The sequence below is a fragment of the Salmo trutta genome, chromosome 36 (assembly GCF_901001165.1).
Source record: "Salmo trutta chromosome 36, fSalTru1.1, whole genome shotgun sequence".
Taxonomy (NCBI): domain Eukaryota; kingdom Metazoa; phylum Chordata; class Actinopteri; order Salmoniformes; family Salmonidae; genus Salmo; species Salmo trutta.
In genome coordinates this window covers 18,864,781-18,879,109 of record NC_042992.1, presented here as the reverse complement: position 1 = coordinate 18,879,109, position 14,329 = coordinate 18,864,781, and the positions used below count along the sequence as shown (strand labels likewise).

The window sequence follows — 14,329 nt, the reverse complement described above, 5'->3', positions numbered from 1 at the left end:
GAATCCGCGGGCCAACTCTGGGAGGGAAAAACCGAAAAACCTCTGACTTGGGAAGCATCTTAAATTGATGGAATCCTGATCAACAAAGTACAAATTATTGACGGCCGCAGGGTTTTTAATTAAAGACCTAGATAACAACAAAAATCTAGTCAGTGTGTAACGTATATGCTGGGAGTCAGGAAGCAGGTGCAGAAGGTAAGTTTAATCATAAGAATAAGGCAGATAAACAAAACAGGAGAAGCGCACTGAACGTGAACAAAACCACTACTGCCTGATGACTAAGGCTACTGAGGGCTAAATAAAGGGAGAGCAATCAAGGTGAAGATGAGGTCCAAGTGTGTGTAACGATTGGGAGCAGGTGTACATAATGATGGTTGCCAGGACCGGTAGTTAGTAGACCGGTGACGTCTAGTGCCGGAGAGGGGGAGCAGGAGTAGGTGTGACACAGTGACACTCGTGTTTTTGACCGATATGTCTTGGGGAATGGTTATCTGTCATGATGAGCTAGGTATGCTCAAGGGCATTTCGATGTTAGCAAAAATATGGAATGCTCTTAATTTGATGTTTTATGAGTGCATTAATGAATGTTTCATTCTATTCTTATGAAGCATTTTGTTTACCTGAAACCATCTTGTTCAGTATGTGTACTTGACACTGTCCATACAATTAATGTTGTCCACATTTTTTAGCATACTGATTTGTCCATCTACACTGAACAAAGGCACTTCACGAATGGACAGATTTGTTTTTGTCTACTTGAAGAGCTTGCACCACTAATACTGTGCAAAGTCTCAAAAGACAACATGTTCAACTGACTCTATGTGTAATGCAGAGCGCCTTATAGGAGCAGTTAGGGTTAAGTGCCTTGCTCAAGGTAAGAGCAATGTATTGTTGCACAACAACATATTTGCATTTTCATGATTTTATAAAGGGTCTGCAACGAAAATTATCGGTTATATTTAATGTTAGGGCTATTGCGAAAAAGCTCCTGTCAAAACAGTGCTTTTGAGCAATGCAGCCTTTTCGACACCAATTTGGATTTTCACTCATATTCAGTGACAATTTTGTATGAAATAGAAGACGAAGAAAATAACCAGGATTCCCATAGTCCTCGCTGTCCTCTTAGGCATGTGTGCATGTCATCGCTGCGTGTTTGTTTGCTGTTTTTGGGCTGTGCCATATTGCATGTTATTAAATCCACATTAGAGCATGAGCAATCAGTTAAATGTATTCACAGAGACATGCTTTGCTGTATTAATGCATTTATACAAATATGACGAAACTGAAAAATCCCCAAAGAACAAAACACTGTTCTTCGAATGCTACTTATCTTTCATTTACATCAATATTATACACAGAGAAAGTAAACAGAAACAGTAAACACTGTAGTGCTTAAACATACTAATGTATGAACTGAATAAGTGTTCTTATACCCAGTTAGCAACACTACAATGGCCCATTTGGCCGAATGCCCCCCCCCCCCCCCCCGGCAAAGTTGTAGGCCCTCCACTGCATACTGCAGTATATACGGCTTCCTAGAAGTACTCTGGAATAACTTGAAAAGCAACTAAATTGTTAATCAAGGGCATGACAAGACGCATGGCTTCCTTCCACTTGACGGGAGAAAGACTCCTACTCACTCCAAATCCAATCATCAATAAACCAGGCAATGTGATGAGAACTGGACCCTAGGGAGTCTTTTGTCCATGTTGTACACAGCTTTCTGAGGTCTGTCTTTGTGTGAATGATAAATGAGTGACTGTACATTGAAACGTGTGACAGGATTGAGTCTGGTGTAACAGGTGAGTTGGTTGGTTGGCTGTGTGTGTGTGTGTTTGACTGACTACTCACTGCCAGCCTGTCTAAGTACGGTACTGAGGTTCAAACCCCCTTGGGTTTCACACTTCGCTGGACTTCTCTGCGGGAATAAGAGGCAACTTCTCTAAACATAGCTGACAAATTGTTCTGGTGGTGAAGGGAGGGACTCGATGGAGTGTGCCGAAATTTCATGTGGCGAAACCTGTCGTTTTAGAACTGCTTTCCAAAGTGACGGATGGTGAAAACAGGGAGCTGGCGTCCCAGCACTGAAGCTTATACAGAGAGGGCTTGTGTCCAAAACGGCACCCTATTCCCTATATAGGACACTGCTATTGACCTAGGGCCCGCTCTGGTCAAAGGTAGTGCACTATATGGGGAATAGGGTGCCATTTGAGACGCACTGAGGGAAGAAGAGTCTTGAATGACCCTCTGTAATCAACTGAACAGAAAATCTGTCTTTCCTCTCTTTGTCTTGTGCCATGCGTCATCCATCATACATGAGACCCCAGAACTATTCTCCTGGCATTTTTAAATCATCGCTGTTTTCTTTAGGTCATGTTGTGATGCGCTCATGCGACAAGAAACATAACATTGATAGACATAACATTAAGAAACACTGACAGCCATAGATAGAGGATCCTGCTCTCCTTTACCCTACAAAATAAAATACAAAACTAATGGGCAATCTGTGATTGTTACATCCTTTGAACTTTTAAATGAATGATTTCCCCAAAAAAGGGGGCGGGCTAACTGCTTCGTTGTTTTTTTCAAATCCCAGAGTGCTCATTTTAGGTATGACTGATGGCTGTATAAAATATACACTACTCAAAAAAATAAAGGGAACACTAAAATAACAAATCTGAATGAATGAAATAATCTTATTAAATACTTTTTTCTTTACATAGTTGAATGTGCTGACAACAAAATCACACAAAAATAATCAATGGAAATCCAATTGTTCAACCCATGGAGGTTTGGATTTGGAGTCACACTCAAAATTAAATTGGAAAACCACACTACAGGCTGATCCAACTTTGATGCAATGTCCTTAAAACAAGTCAAAATGAGGCTCAGTAGTGTGTGTGGCCTCCACGTGCCTGTATGACCTCCCTACAACGCCTGGGCATGCTCCTGATGAGGTGGCGGATGGTCTCCTGAGGGATCTCCTCCCAGACCTGGACTAAAGCATCCACCAACTCCTGGACAGTCTGTGGTGCAACGTGGTGTTGGTGGATGGAGCGAGACATGATGTCCCAGATGTGCTCAATTGGATTCAGGTCTGGGGAACGGGCGGGCCAGTCCATAGCATCAATGCCTTCCTCTTGCAGGAACTGCTGACACACTCCAGCCACATGAGGTCTAGCATTGTCTTGCATTAGGAGGAACCCAGGGCCAACCGCACCAGCATATGGTCTCACAAGGGGTCTGAGGATCTCATCTCGGTACCTAATGGCAGACAGGCTACCTCTGGCGAGCACATGGAGGGCTGTGCGGCCCCCCAAAGAAATGCCACCCCACACCATGACTGACCCACCGCCAAACCGGTCATGCTGGAGGATGTTTCAGGCAGCAGAACGTTCTCCACGGCGTCTCCAGACTCTGTCACGTCTGTCACATGTGCTCAGTGTGAACCTGCTTTCATCTGTGAAGAGCACAGGGCGCCAGTGGCGAATTTGCCAATCTTGGTGTTCTCTGGCAAATGCCAAACGTCCTGCACGGTGTTGGGCTGTAAGCACAACCCCCACCCGTGGACGTCGGGCTCTCATACCACCCTCATGGAGTCTGTTTCTGACTGTTTGAGCAGACACATGCACATTTGTGGCCTGCTGGAGGTCATTTTGCAGGGCTCTGGCAGTGCTCCTCCTGCTCCTCCTTGCACAAAGGCGGAGGTAGCGGTCCTGCTGCTGGGTTGTTGCCCTCCTATGGCCTCCTCCACGTCTCTTGATGTACTGGACTGTCTCCTGGTAGCGCCTCCATGCTCTGGACACTACGCTGACAGACACAGCAAACCTTCTTGCCACAGCTCGCATTGATGTGCCATCCTGGATGAGCTGCACTATCTGAGCCACTTGTGTGGGTTGTAGACTCCGTCTCATGCTACCACTAGAGTGAAAGCACTGCCAGCATTCAAAAGTGACCAAAACATCAGCCAGGAAGCATGGGAACTGAGAAGTGGTCTGTGGTCACCACCTGTAGAACCACTCCTTTATTGGGGGTGTCTTGCTAATTGCCTATAATTTCCACCTGTTGTCTATTCCATTTGCACAACAGCATGTGACATTTATTGTCAATCAGTTTTGCTTCCTAAGTGTACAGTTTGATTTCACAGAAGTGTGATTGACTTGGAGTTACATTGTGTTGTTTAAGTGTTCCCTTTATTTTCTGAGCAGTGTACATACAGAACATTGATAATGTATTGCTCATTTGGACAATAAAGCAACAGAATGCAACAATCAACAATCACAGCAATCCTCAGTCATCCCCAAAGGGGAACCATTTCTCACCATCATTATTTTTAAAGGTAGATGTATTTAGACTTGGAAAAAAGACAATCGTATTCTATGTGTAGTGAGTGTTTTGGGTTTGTTTCTTGGCTGACACCACCCTTAGCTGAGTTGCCAACAACCAGATGTATCTGGATTTCAGGGATACAACTAATTCAACTTAGCTTCCTTTTCTGCTGAAAAACGGAGGTGGAGACTCCGTTCAGGCGTATTCTTTTACGCCTGCTGTGTTAGTTTGACACTGACTGCTACTTCCAGGGAGTATTTTGGGCTTTCTCCAGCAGCTTACTGACCTAGAGGGAGGCAGTAGTGTAAACATATCCTCCTCTCAGCTGTCAAGCGCACTGACATGCTGCTGCTGCCGCTTTGAAAGGAGAACATTTTAGGGCAAAGTAAAGTAGCTGCGGAAAAGCCAAAATAAGACTGCCTTTTGCTGGGTTTGTTTGTTTGTGTGTGTGTGTGTGTGTGTGTGTGTGTGTGTGTGTGTGTGCATGTCCGTGTGTTCACTGTTTATGTGTATTTATGGAATCCATCTCCATTTCTACAGTACCGGTCAACAGTTTGGACTCACCTACTCTTTCAAGGGTTTGTCTTTGCTTTTACTATTTGCTACATTGTAGAATAATAGTGAAGACATCAAAACTATGAAATAACACTTATGGAATCATGTAGTAACCAAGAAAGTGTTAAACAAATTAAAATGAGTCGGTGTGTCCAAACTTGGCTGGTACTGTATACAAAAAAGCTTTTATTTTATTGTCTATAGTTCCTAAAATGTTCTTGAATAATGATAGTCTTTCTATCTGTTTTGTTTGTTTTCCCCATTATCCCATCAGCAGGTTTGCTTCATGCTGATTTGTTTTTATGTTCACCCATTTTAGATATCTGACATTTACTCAGAAGTCAGAAGCGACACGAATGGCCATCGTAAATATCTGAAGTAGGCACTGGGGCCTCTCTTAAAACACTGTTAAAGTAAGAAACAGTGAACGACCCAGTCTGGTCTAACTCTACTCTATAAAGGATTATAGATTGTATATAAGATAAGACACCAGTACAAAGTTTGCAGCTGTCATTTACAGAGGTTACATAGTCATCGAAGGTAAAACAGTATTTACACTAATCATTAAGAAGTAAATGCGTTCCTTCTGAACATTTATAGCTAATGCATATACATTAGGCCCTTGTCTCATGATTTAATGTCCTGGTTCATGAAGACATATATCCTCAAGAATTCCCGCAGTGTTTCTTAGTCAATTAGTCGTTCAGGCCTTTGCCATTCTCTGTATATCACACTATGTAGCCTACACTATGCCAGATGGCTCCTGAGAGATATATCCAACGGTCAAACTAATCTCAACAAAGCAACAAAGAATATAGGCCTACAGTACATACAACAGATCTAATTAACAGCCCTATCCACCAAACATACATACACCTTTTGAACTCACATATACATACAAGTATCCAATACGCCTACACACTAATGAAAAAATGTATAATGTCGTTTCTTAGCATATTCTACTTCAGAAAGCCAGTGAAGCCACACCCACTTATTCAGCAGGGAGAAACATCGTTTTCCTGTGATGCACAATCTATCAAATACTTTTAATTGTTTTCATTCTTGTGCTGTGCAGCTCATTGCATATTCCTACATTTCACCATTCATTTTTTCTTGTCTGCTGTCTCTGTTGTTTTGCTGGTCACAAGGAGATATACTATATAAAATATAAACTTATTTTGTAGCCTGGTTGGTCTAGCGGTAATGTGTATAGCCTCCGAAACACATGTCTACAGTGTCGATACATAGGTTTGAATATGGCCTACTACCCTTTAACATAATCTCTCTCTATCTTTCCCCACTATCAATCTGGCCTACTGCTCTTTAGCATAATCTCTCTCTATCTTTCCCCAGTATCAATCTAGCCTACTTCCCTTTAACACAATCTCTCTTTATCTTTCCTCACTATCAACTCCTCCCCCGCTGAGATTTTGAGAAAGTATTATTGTGTAAGACACTGAGCTCCAGTCAATTTCATTACAGTCCCTAAACGTTAAAGTGTCATGGATCTTCCTTCTATTAAATACCTGTGTGCTCCCTCCGCTCTGCCTGCTGTCCTATTGGTTCCTGTCTTCAACTTCAGCTCCTCAAACTAAACCCAATGGAAATTAAATAGGAATTAGGAATCTGGATACGTCCCGGGTACGTCCCAAATGAAACCATATTGTAGTGCACTCTTTTTGACCAGGACCCATAGGGTTCCGATCAAAAGTAGGAATAGAATACCATTTGTGATGCTAGCCATTGTGTGGTACACCCAGCCACTGATCATCAGTCATCTAATTCCCCATCCAGCCAGCCTAGCATTATGCATTATGCAAGCTAGCTATTTGCTATCTGACCCTATGTACTGGCATCCTCCATTAGGCAGCCGGTAAACAAGACCAAGAGATGGAGCTAGGACTGGTGGATTTGATAAACAGCACTCAGCTGAGTGTTGATGTCGTGCCACATGACACATCAATAGTAATGGACACCATCTGTGCAGTTGAAGATAGAGAGGACAGAACGGCTGGAAGAACAGCATAGAAGACTGGGTTCCTGTTAGGAAGTCTAAATGTGGCAAGACTTGAGTGTGCTTGTCTTAACGCGACAGAGCTAATTTGGAAACAAGGAATAGATGTAAATGGACATAGTTTACGACAGAGATAGCACTATGTTGGAAGTACACGTCTCTTAGAAAGAGGTGCCTAGCTAGCCACACAAAATACTCATTCATTTTGACTGTGGTTTATATATTTACCTGAATTTCAAAAATATTACAAAATACTTCCTACCCCTCCGGACTAAAGTCTGGTCCCTGACAAGCATTTAAATCTGTTATTTTCTCCTGAAAAGACAGGTCTTTGAGACAGTGAACAATGGGCTGCTGGAGCTGGCTTTATACAGTCATAACCACCTCTAAAACATTGAGATGCATGGTCAGATGTGGTCCACAGCATTGGTCTGTAATTAGCTTGGTGTAGACACTAGCCCTCCTCTCCCCTCCCCTTCCTTCCCCTCCTCCCTCCAGTCAGACCATGGTTTGTGGATAATATTAATGGCCATGCTGTGAGTGTGGCGCAGTCACAGGGAAAATGAAAACTGACATGCCACTCTCTGCCTCAGATGGAAAGTGATCCAAATGAATCACAATCATGTAATTTCGGACGTTTGAAAAGGTTGTGAGAATGTCGATAGATTGCCCAGCACTAGGCGCAAACTGATGATGCTCAGAGCAAGAGGTTACTGCTTAGACCACTGCACCACCGCAGTTCTCAATGCCCTAGCAAGCCGTGAGAACAGTTGATGATAAATTATGTTAATGGTGCGTAGTTTTAAATTATTTCATTTTAAGCCTTCCCCAAACTAAACCACTCAGAATTAATGCCTAAACTGTTAACCTTTGAGTTGTTTCTGTTTTAACCCAGTAACCATGCAGAATGAATGCATCAAAAATAGACATTCATCCATTATATGTCGAATTTCGAAGGGAAACTATGAGATCTTGTTGCTCCTCCACCATCTTGCTGTGCACCTAACACCCCGTACATGATGCATGTTGGTGTGGTACCTGTCCCATCTCCTCCCCCATCTTGCTGTGCACCTAACACCCTGTACATGCTGAGTGTTGGTGTGGTGGCTGTTGTATAAGAACAGAGGCACAGGGCCAGCATGAGAGCCTTGTCCTCTTTCTCTGGCCCTCTCCGGCTGCTCTTCTGTATATATCATAATGCTCTGCTCTTATCTCCCCTGTCCAGTGAATGAGGGGGGCATCAAGCAGGCGTCCAACTCCTGTCCTGACCCGGGGGAACCAGAGAACGGCAAGAGGGTGGGCTCCGACTTTAGGTAGGTCATGTTGGGGTGAAGAATGGACCCTTACTGACATAGCACCCACTGGGCCCTGAGAGACAGGACACTGGATTTGCAAAGCCTGTGGCAAGGCATCTCTAGGGTTGCAAAATTCCTGGAACTTTCCCAAAATTCCCATGTTTCCCAGAAATCCTGAGTGGAAAATTCCTGGAATCAGAAGGGAATAAGCAGGAAATCTCCTCCACTCGGGATTGCTGCAAAACCAGGGAATTTTACGAAGGTTACAGGAATTTTGCAACCCTAGGCACCTCTCATGTGGCTTGCACGTTGCAATGTGTTGGAGAACATACTGATCAGAGTTTTTTTTCCCACCACAACTATAAAGAACAATACAAAAAGTAACAAATACTATATTATTTATGAGTTATATATATGCCCAGTATAGACAAAGCAGATGAAGTCAAAACAAACAGCCTACAGCTGTTAACATGAATATTCTCCGAGGGCCATATCGCCTGTCAATGAAAGTGGAAGGACACTGGACATTGATTGTAGAAGGAAGGTACTCTGGTGTCATTATGAGTGCAGTGTCATGAGCGTGACACACACCAGTAATACATTTCAACCTGAATATGACACTAGTCTCTAGTATCGCTCCACCTGAATAGGAATCACTTCTCCTCTCATCTTTAAGTGTTCATTCAATGTCACACACACCACTTCACTGTGGAATATTGTCAGCAGCAGCTCAATGTGTGCAAAACCTAGGTTAATATTGAGCTCAGGGCCTGTAATCATAAGGTGTCTTAGGGTAGGAGTACTGATCTAGGATCAGTTTAGCTTTTTAGATTATAATGAATGGACATAATCATAGTTTATTTTTTTACCTTTATTTAACTAGGCAAACAAGTAAAGAACAAATTCTTATTTACAATGACGGTCTACCCCCACCAAACCCTAACCTGGACGATGCTGGGCAAATTGTGCGCCACCCAATGGGACTCCCAATAAAAGCCGGATGTGATACAGCCTGGAATCAAACCAGGGTCTGTAGTGACACCTTTAGCACTGAGATGCAGTGCCTTAGGCTGCTGTCCTACTCCTACTCTGAGACTCTTTATAAATACGGGCCCTGATGATTTTAACTGTGATGATGGCAGTGGAGATGGTATTCTATTTGAAGAAAGCTAAGAGATGCCAACGAGAAAACAATGACTTTAACTTTCATGTTATGGCTTATTTCTCTGTAACGTGTAGTGGGAAACATGCCCATTTCAGAATATCATACAATTGCTTGAGTGTGAGTTGCAATTTTCCCCTTTGGATCGTGTTTGTGTTCATCTAAACAGGGTGAATAGTTTCTGGAACCATTTCCTCTGAATGATATCAGATTATGTCAACCGAGCCCCGAGTTTGAGCTTCAAACAAATCAAAGGCCTTTCAAACCAGGCTTTTTTTTTTACTGTGTAGGAAAATCAAAGATGAGATTACTTGCAGATGTATTTTGAGGTATAAGATGTTTGTAGTTCAATAACACACATTAGCGGTATATCAATACTTTCAGTTCATTTACAGTATTTGGCTTTGTTGTGTTAAAAAGCCCTATATTCCAATATCACATGGTCCTAGAGGGAATCTGTTTTTAATTACTGTTTAATGTGCACAGATAGTCCTATACTTCATGTGTTTCTACAGTATGTAATGTAGTAACACTCCTGTGTGTGTGTGTGTGTGTGTGTGTGTGTGTGTGTGTGTGTGTGTGTGTGTGTGTGTGTGTGTGTGTGTGTGTGTGTGTGTGTGTGTGCGTGCGTGCGTGTGCATGTGTGTGTGTGTATGTGTGCATGTGCGAATGTGGCTGTATATGTGTGTCTGCCTGTCTGTGTTCCCTGTCTCCCAACAACAGTATCGGAGCCACCGTCCAGTTCCTCTGTAATGAGGACCACGTGCTCCAAGGCTCCAAGACCATCACCTGTCAGAGGGTGGCCGAGGTGTTTGCTGCCTGGAGTGACCACCGCCCCGTCTGCAAAGGTCAGTTAGCACTCCTGGCAACTGCCTGCATGCTCCTGGGCCCCAAATGGCACCCTATTGCTTATTTAGTGCACTACTTTTGACAAGGGCCCATAGGGGGCTGGTCAAAAGCAGCAAACTATATTTAGGACGCAGTGCATGGCTCCTGGGTCCCAAAATTCATTGAGAATATAGATATGGAGCCCTCATGGAAATGTCAGAGTACTTTGTCATTTTCATCTGAGCGACATTTTGGTGGCTTGGTTTTGCTGGGAGATTGATTTGAAATATAATTTGGGATTCTGTGTAATGTTCATGATGTTCAACAGTGGATCAGAGACATGCTGAGGTTTGATTAGTTAGTGTTACCACAGGGGAGGGTCGGTGTGACAAGCAGACAGGTTATTAGAGGTAGCTGGGCCACCTGTGGGCCTGGTCCTTTTTTGTGACACACATACATTCATCAACCAATCGTGGTCCATTTTGATGGTGACACACACATTGATCAACCAATCCTATCCCAGGCCCCTGTGAGGCCTCCGGAGTGGTTAGGACGACCCACTTTGCAGATCAGTAAATGTAGCATAGTACAAAGTAAAATTATACTGTGTCTGTAACATTTAAAGCGTCTTCATCCATTCAGCCATCATACATTCATCCATCAGAGCCATCCTCAGGTTGTGCTATCCAGCCGGGCAAACAATGAAATTAAGAAAATGTTCTAGTATTTCAGGCAGAGTTTAATTATAAGTAATTAGGTACTGAAATTAGTTGACGCGGCAATGGACAACAACTTCAAGGCATAATTATTGTCTTGCTGGATCATATTGGGAGACAAGTCTTCCATCTCCCTCTCCCGCTCTCTCTCTCTTTCACTCCCTTTCCCAGCTCTCACTCCCTTCCTGTCTCTCCCGTCATTAATGAAGCATTCACCTGTTGTTTATTTTTCCTAAAATGTGTAGACATTATTATCTAATCAATTAAACACAGCTGATATCAATTAAGCCGAATCCTGTCACTTGTGTGACTGTGATGCCACCCTGGGAACTGACCGGCGTGATCAATGCCCCCAGGATACCCATGTCTCTGGGGTGTATCTAATAACAACCTTGCATCGGCTTGTCTCTTTTTATTTATTTATTTATTTCACCTTTATTTAACCAGGTAGGCAAGTTGAGAACAAGTTCTCATTTACAATTGCGACCTGGCCAATATAAAGCAAAGCAGTTCGACACACAACAAGACAGAGTTACACATGGAGTAAAACAAACATACAGTCAATAATACAGCAGAAAAATAAGTCTATATACAATGTGAGCAAATGAGGTGAGATAAGGGAGGTAAAGGCAAAAAAGGCCATGGTGGCAAAGTAAATACAATATAGCAAGTAAAACACTGGAATGGTAGATTTGTAGTGGAAGAAAATGCAAAGTAGAAATAGAAATAATGGGGTGCAAAGGAGCTAAATAAATAAATAAATACAGTAGGGGAAGAGGTAGTTGTTTGGGCTAAATTATAGATGGGCTATGTACAGGTGTAGTGATCTGTGAGCTGCTCTGACAGTTGGTGATTAAAGCTAGTGAGGGAGATAAGTTTTTCCAGTTTCAGAGATTTTTGTAGTTCGTTCCAGTCATTGGCAGCAGAGAACTGGAAGAAGAGACGGCCAAAGGAGGAATTGGCTTTGGGGGTGACCAGAGAGATATACCTGCTGGAGCGCGTGCTACAGGTGGGTGCTGCTACGGTGACCAGTGAGCTGAGATAAGGCGGGACTTTACCTAGCAGGGTCTTGTAGATGACCTGGAGCCAGTGGGTTTGGCAACGAGTATGAAGCGAGGGCCAGCCAACGAGAGCGTACAGGTCGCAGTGGTGGGTAGTATATGGGGCTTTGGTGACAAAACGGATGGCACTGTGATAGACTGCATCCAGTTAATTGAGTAGGGTTTTGGAGGCTATTTTGTAAATGACATCGCCGAAGTCGAGGATCGGTAGGATGGTCAGTTTTACGAGGGTATGTTTGGCAGCATGAGTGAAGGATGCTTTGTTTTGCGAAATAGGAAGCCAATTCTAGATTTAACTTTGGATTGGAGATGTTTGATGTGAGTCTGGAAGGAGAGCTTACAGTCTAACCAGACACCTAGGTACTTGTAGTATTCCACATATTCTAAGTAAGAACCGTCCAGAGTAGTGATGCTGGACGGGCGGGCAGGTGCGGGCAGCGATCAGTTGAAGAGCATGCATTTAGTTTTACTTGTATTTAAGAGCAGTTGGAGGCCATGGAAGGAGAGTTGTATGGCATTGAAGCTCGTCTGGAGGGTTGTTAACACAGTGTCCAAAGAAGGGCCAGAAGTATACAGAATGGTGTCGTCTGCATAGAGGTGGATCAGAGACTCACCAGCAGCAAGAGCGACATCATTGATGTATACAGAGAAAAGAGTTGGCCCAAGAATTGAACCCTGTGGTACCCCCATAGAGACTGCCAGAGGCCCGGACAACAGGCCATCCGATTTGACACATTGAACTCTATCAGAGAAGTAGATGAGAAGTAAACTATCAGAGAAGTAAACCAAGGCTATTGAGTCTGCCAATGAGGATGTGGTGATTGACAGAGTCGAAAGCCTTGGCCAGGTCAATGACTACGGCAGCACAGTATTGTTTCTTATCGATGGCGGTTCCGATATCGTTTAGAACCTTGAGCGTGGCTGAGGTGCACCCATGACCATCTCTGAAACCAGATTGATTAGCGGAGAAGGTGCGGTGCGATTGGAAATGGTCTGTAATTAGTTTTTTGACTTGGCTTTCGAAGACCTTAGAAAGGCAGGGTAGGATAGATATAGGTCTGTAGCAGTTTGGGTCAAGAGTGTCCCCTCCTTTGAAGAGGGGGATGACAGCAGCTGCTTTCCAATCTTCTGGAATCTCAGACGACACGAAAGAGAGGTTGAACAGGCTAGTAATAGGGGTTGCAACAATTTCAGCAGATAATTTTAGAAAGAAAGGGTCCAGATTGTCTAGCCCGGCTGATTTGTAGGGGTCCAGATTTTGCCGCTCTTTCAGAACATCAGCTGACTGGATTTGGGAGAAGGAGAAAAGGGGAAGGCTTGGGCGAGTAGCTGTTGACCGCGGTAGGGGTAGCCAGGTGGAAAGCATGGCTAGCAGAAGACTACCTTCAGAGTAATGTTTAGTTAGTTTATTAGGATTCCCATTAGCTGTTGACCATGCAGCAGCTACTCAGAGAAAAGGAAACACAAAGACAATATTATATTACATATAATTAGTCAAGACATCAAGAGACAACCAAAATACTTCCTATACACTATTCATATATACTGATCAGTTAGATATTTAGATCAGGGATGGGCAACTCCAGTCTACAGGGGGTCGAAATAGGGTCACACTTTTTCCCCATACAGGTGATTAAAGGTGATTAAACAAATTGTATTTTAAACTAAAGATCATTATTTGTTGATTACATTCTAGCAGACACTCTTATCCAGAGCAACTAGGGTTAAGTGCCTCATAGAAGGTCACATCAACAGATTTTTCCCCTAGTTGGCTCAGGGATTCGAAACAGCGACCTTTCTGTTACTGACCCAACGCTCTTAACCACTAGGCTTCCTAGAGTCAGTTTTTTTGTTGGATTGTGTGTATCTTGTTTTTCTTATTTAGCAGTCTAAATGGTTTTATACTGGACTCTGCTGTTGTGTTCCCTAAGAGGGGGTGGGGGTTCCTACAGTATGTCAAGAGTCAAAATAGATCTAAATTAATTATCCAAATTAACTGTGAAAGTCTCTCAACATAAAATTAAGATTCGTAGGCATGATGATACTTCGTGGTCACAGTATCAGGGGTACAGTAGTGCTCTTTCTTGATTCAATTTGAGATAATTATTATTCAGTGAGAGAAGGTTGTTCGATACAGAGGATGTGCTAAAACTTTGTAATCTCAGAACAATTTTCAGTTTGAACATTCCATATGCCTCTCTTTCTTCTTTACAAGAGTTGTCTGATGGATATTGCAAACCTCCCATCAAACCAACACTTAACAGTTCACTACTGTATATAAAACCAAGTCACAGGCACTCTTGATCTTGTTTCTTGTCAATTGTCAACTCTGCGATGTCCTTGTGTCCCACAAATGACTTATCCGCCAC

General features: G+C 43.1%; 1 protein-coding gene across 2 annotated transcripts in view; it reads left to right on the top strand.

Annotated features, from left to right (window-relative positions):
- Positions 1-14,329, top strand: part of LOC115175584 (CUB and sushi domain-containing protein 3) — a 670,680-nt gene that overhangs the window by 317,534 nt on the left and 338,817 nt on the right. For both annotated transcript variants that reach the window (XM_029734929.1, XM_029734928.1), the window contains 2 exons: positions 8,124-8,211; positions 10,079-10,203. In XM_029734929.1, the coding sequence (XP_029590789.1) occupies positions 8,124-8,211; positions 10,079-10,203 (213 nt within the window). The remainder of the gene's footprint in view (positions 1-8,123; positions 8,212-10,078; positions 10,204-14,329) is intronic.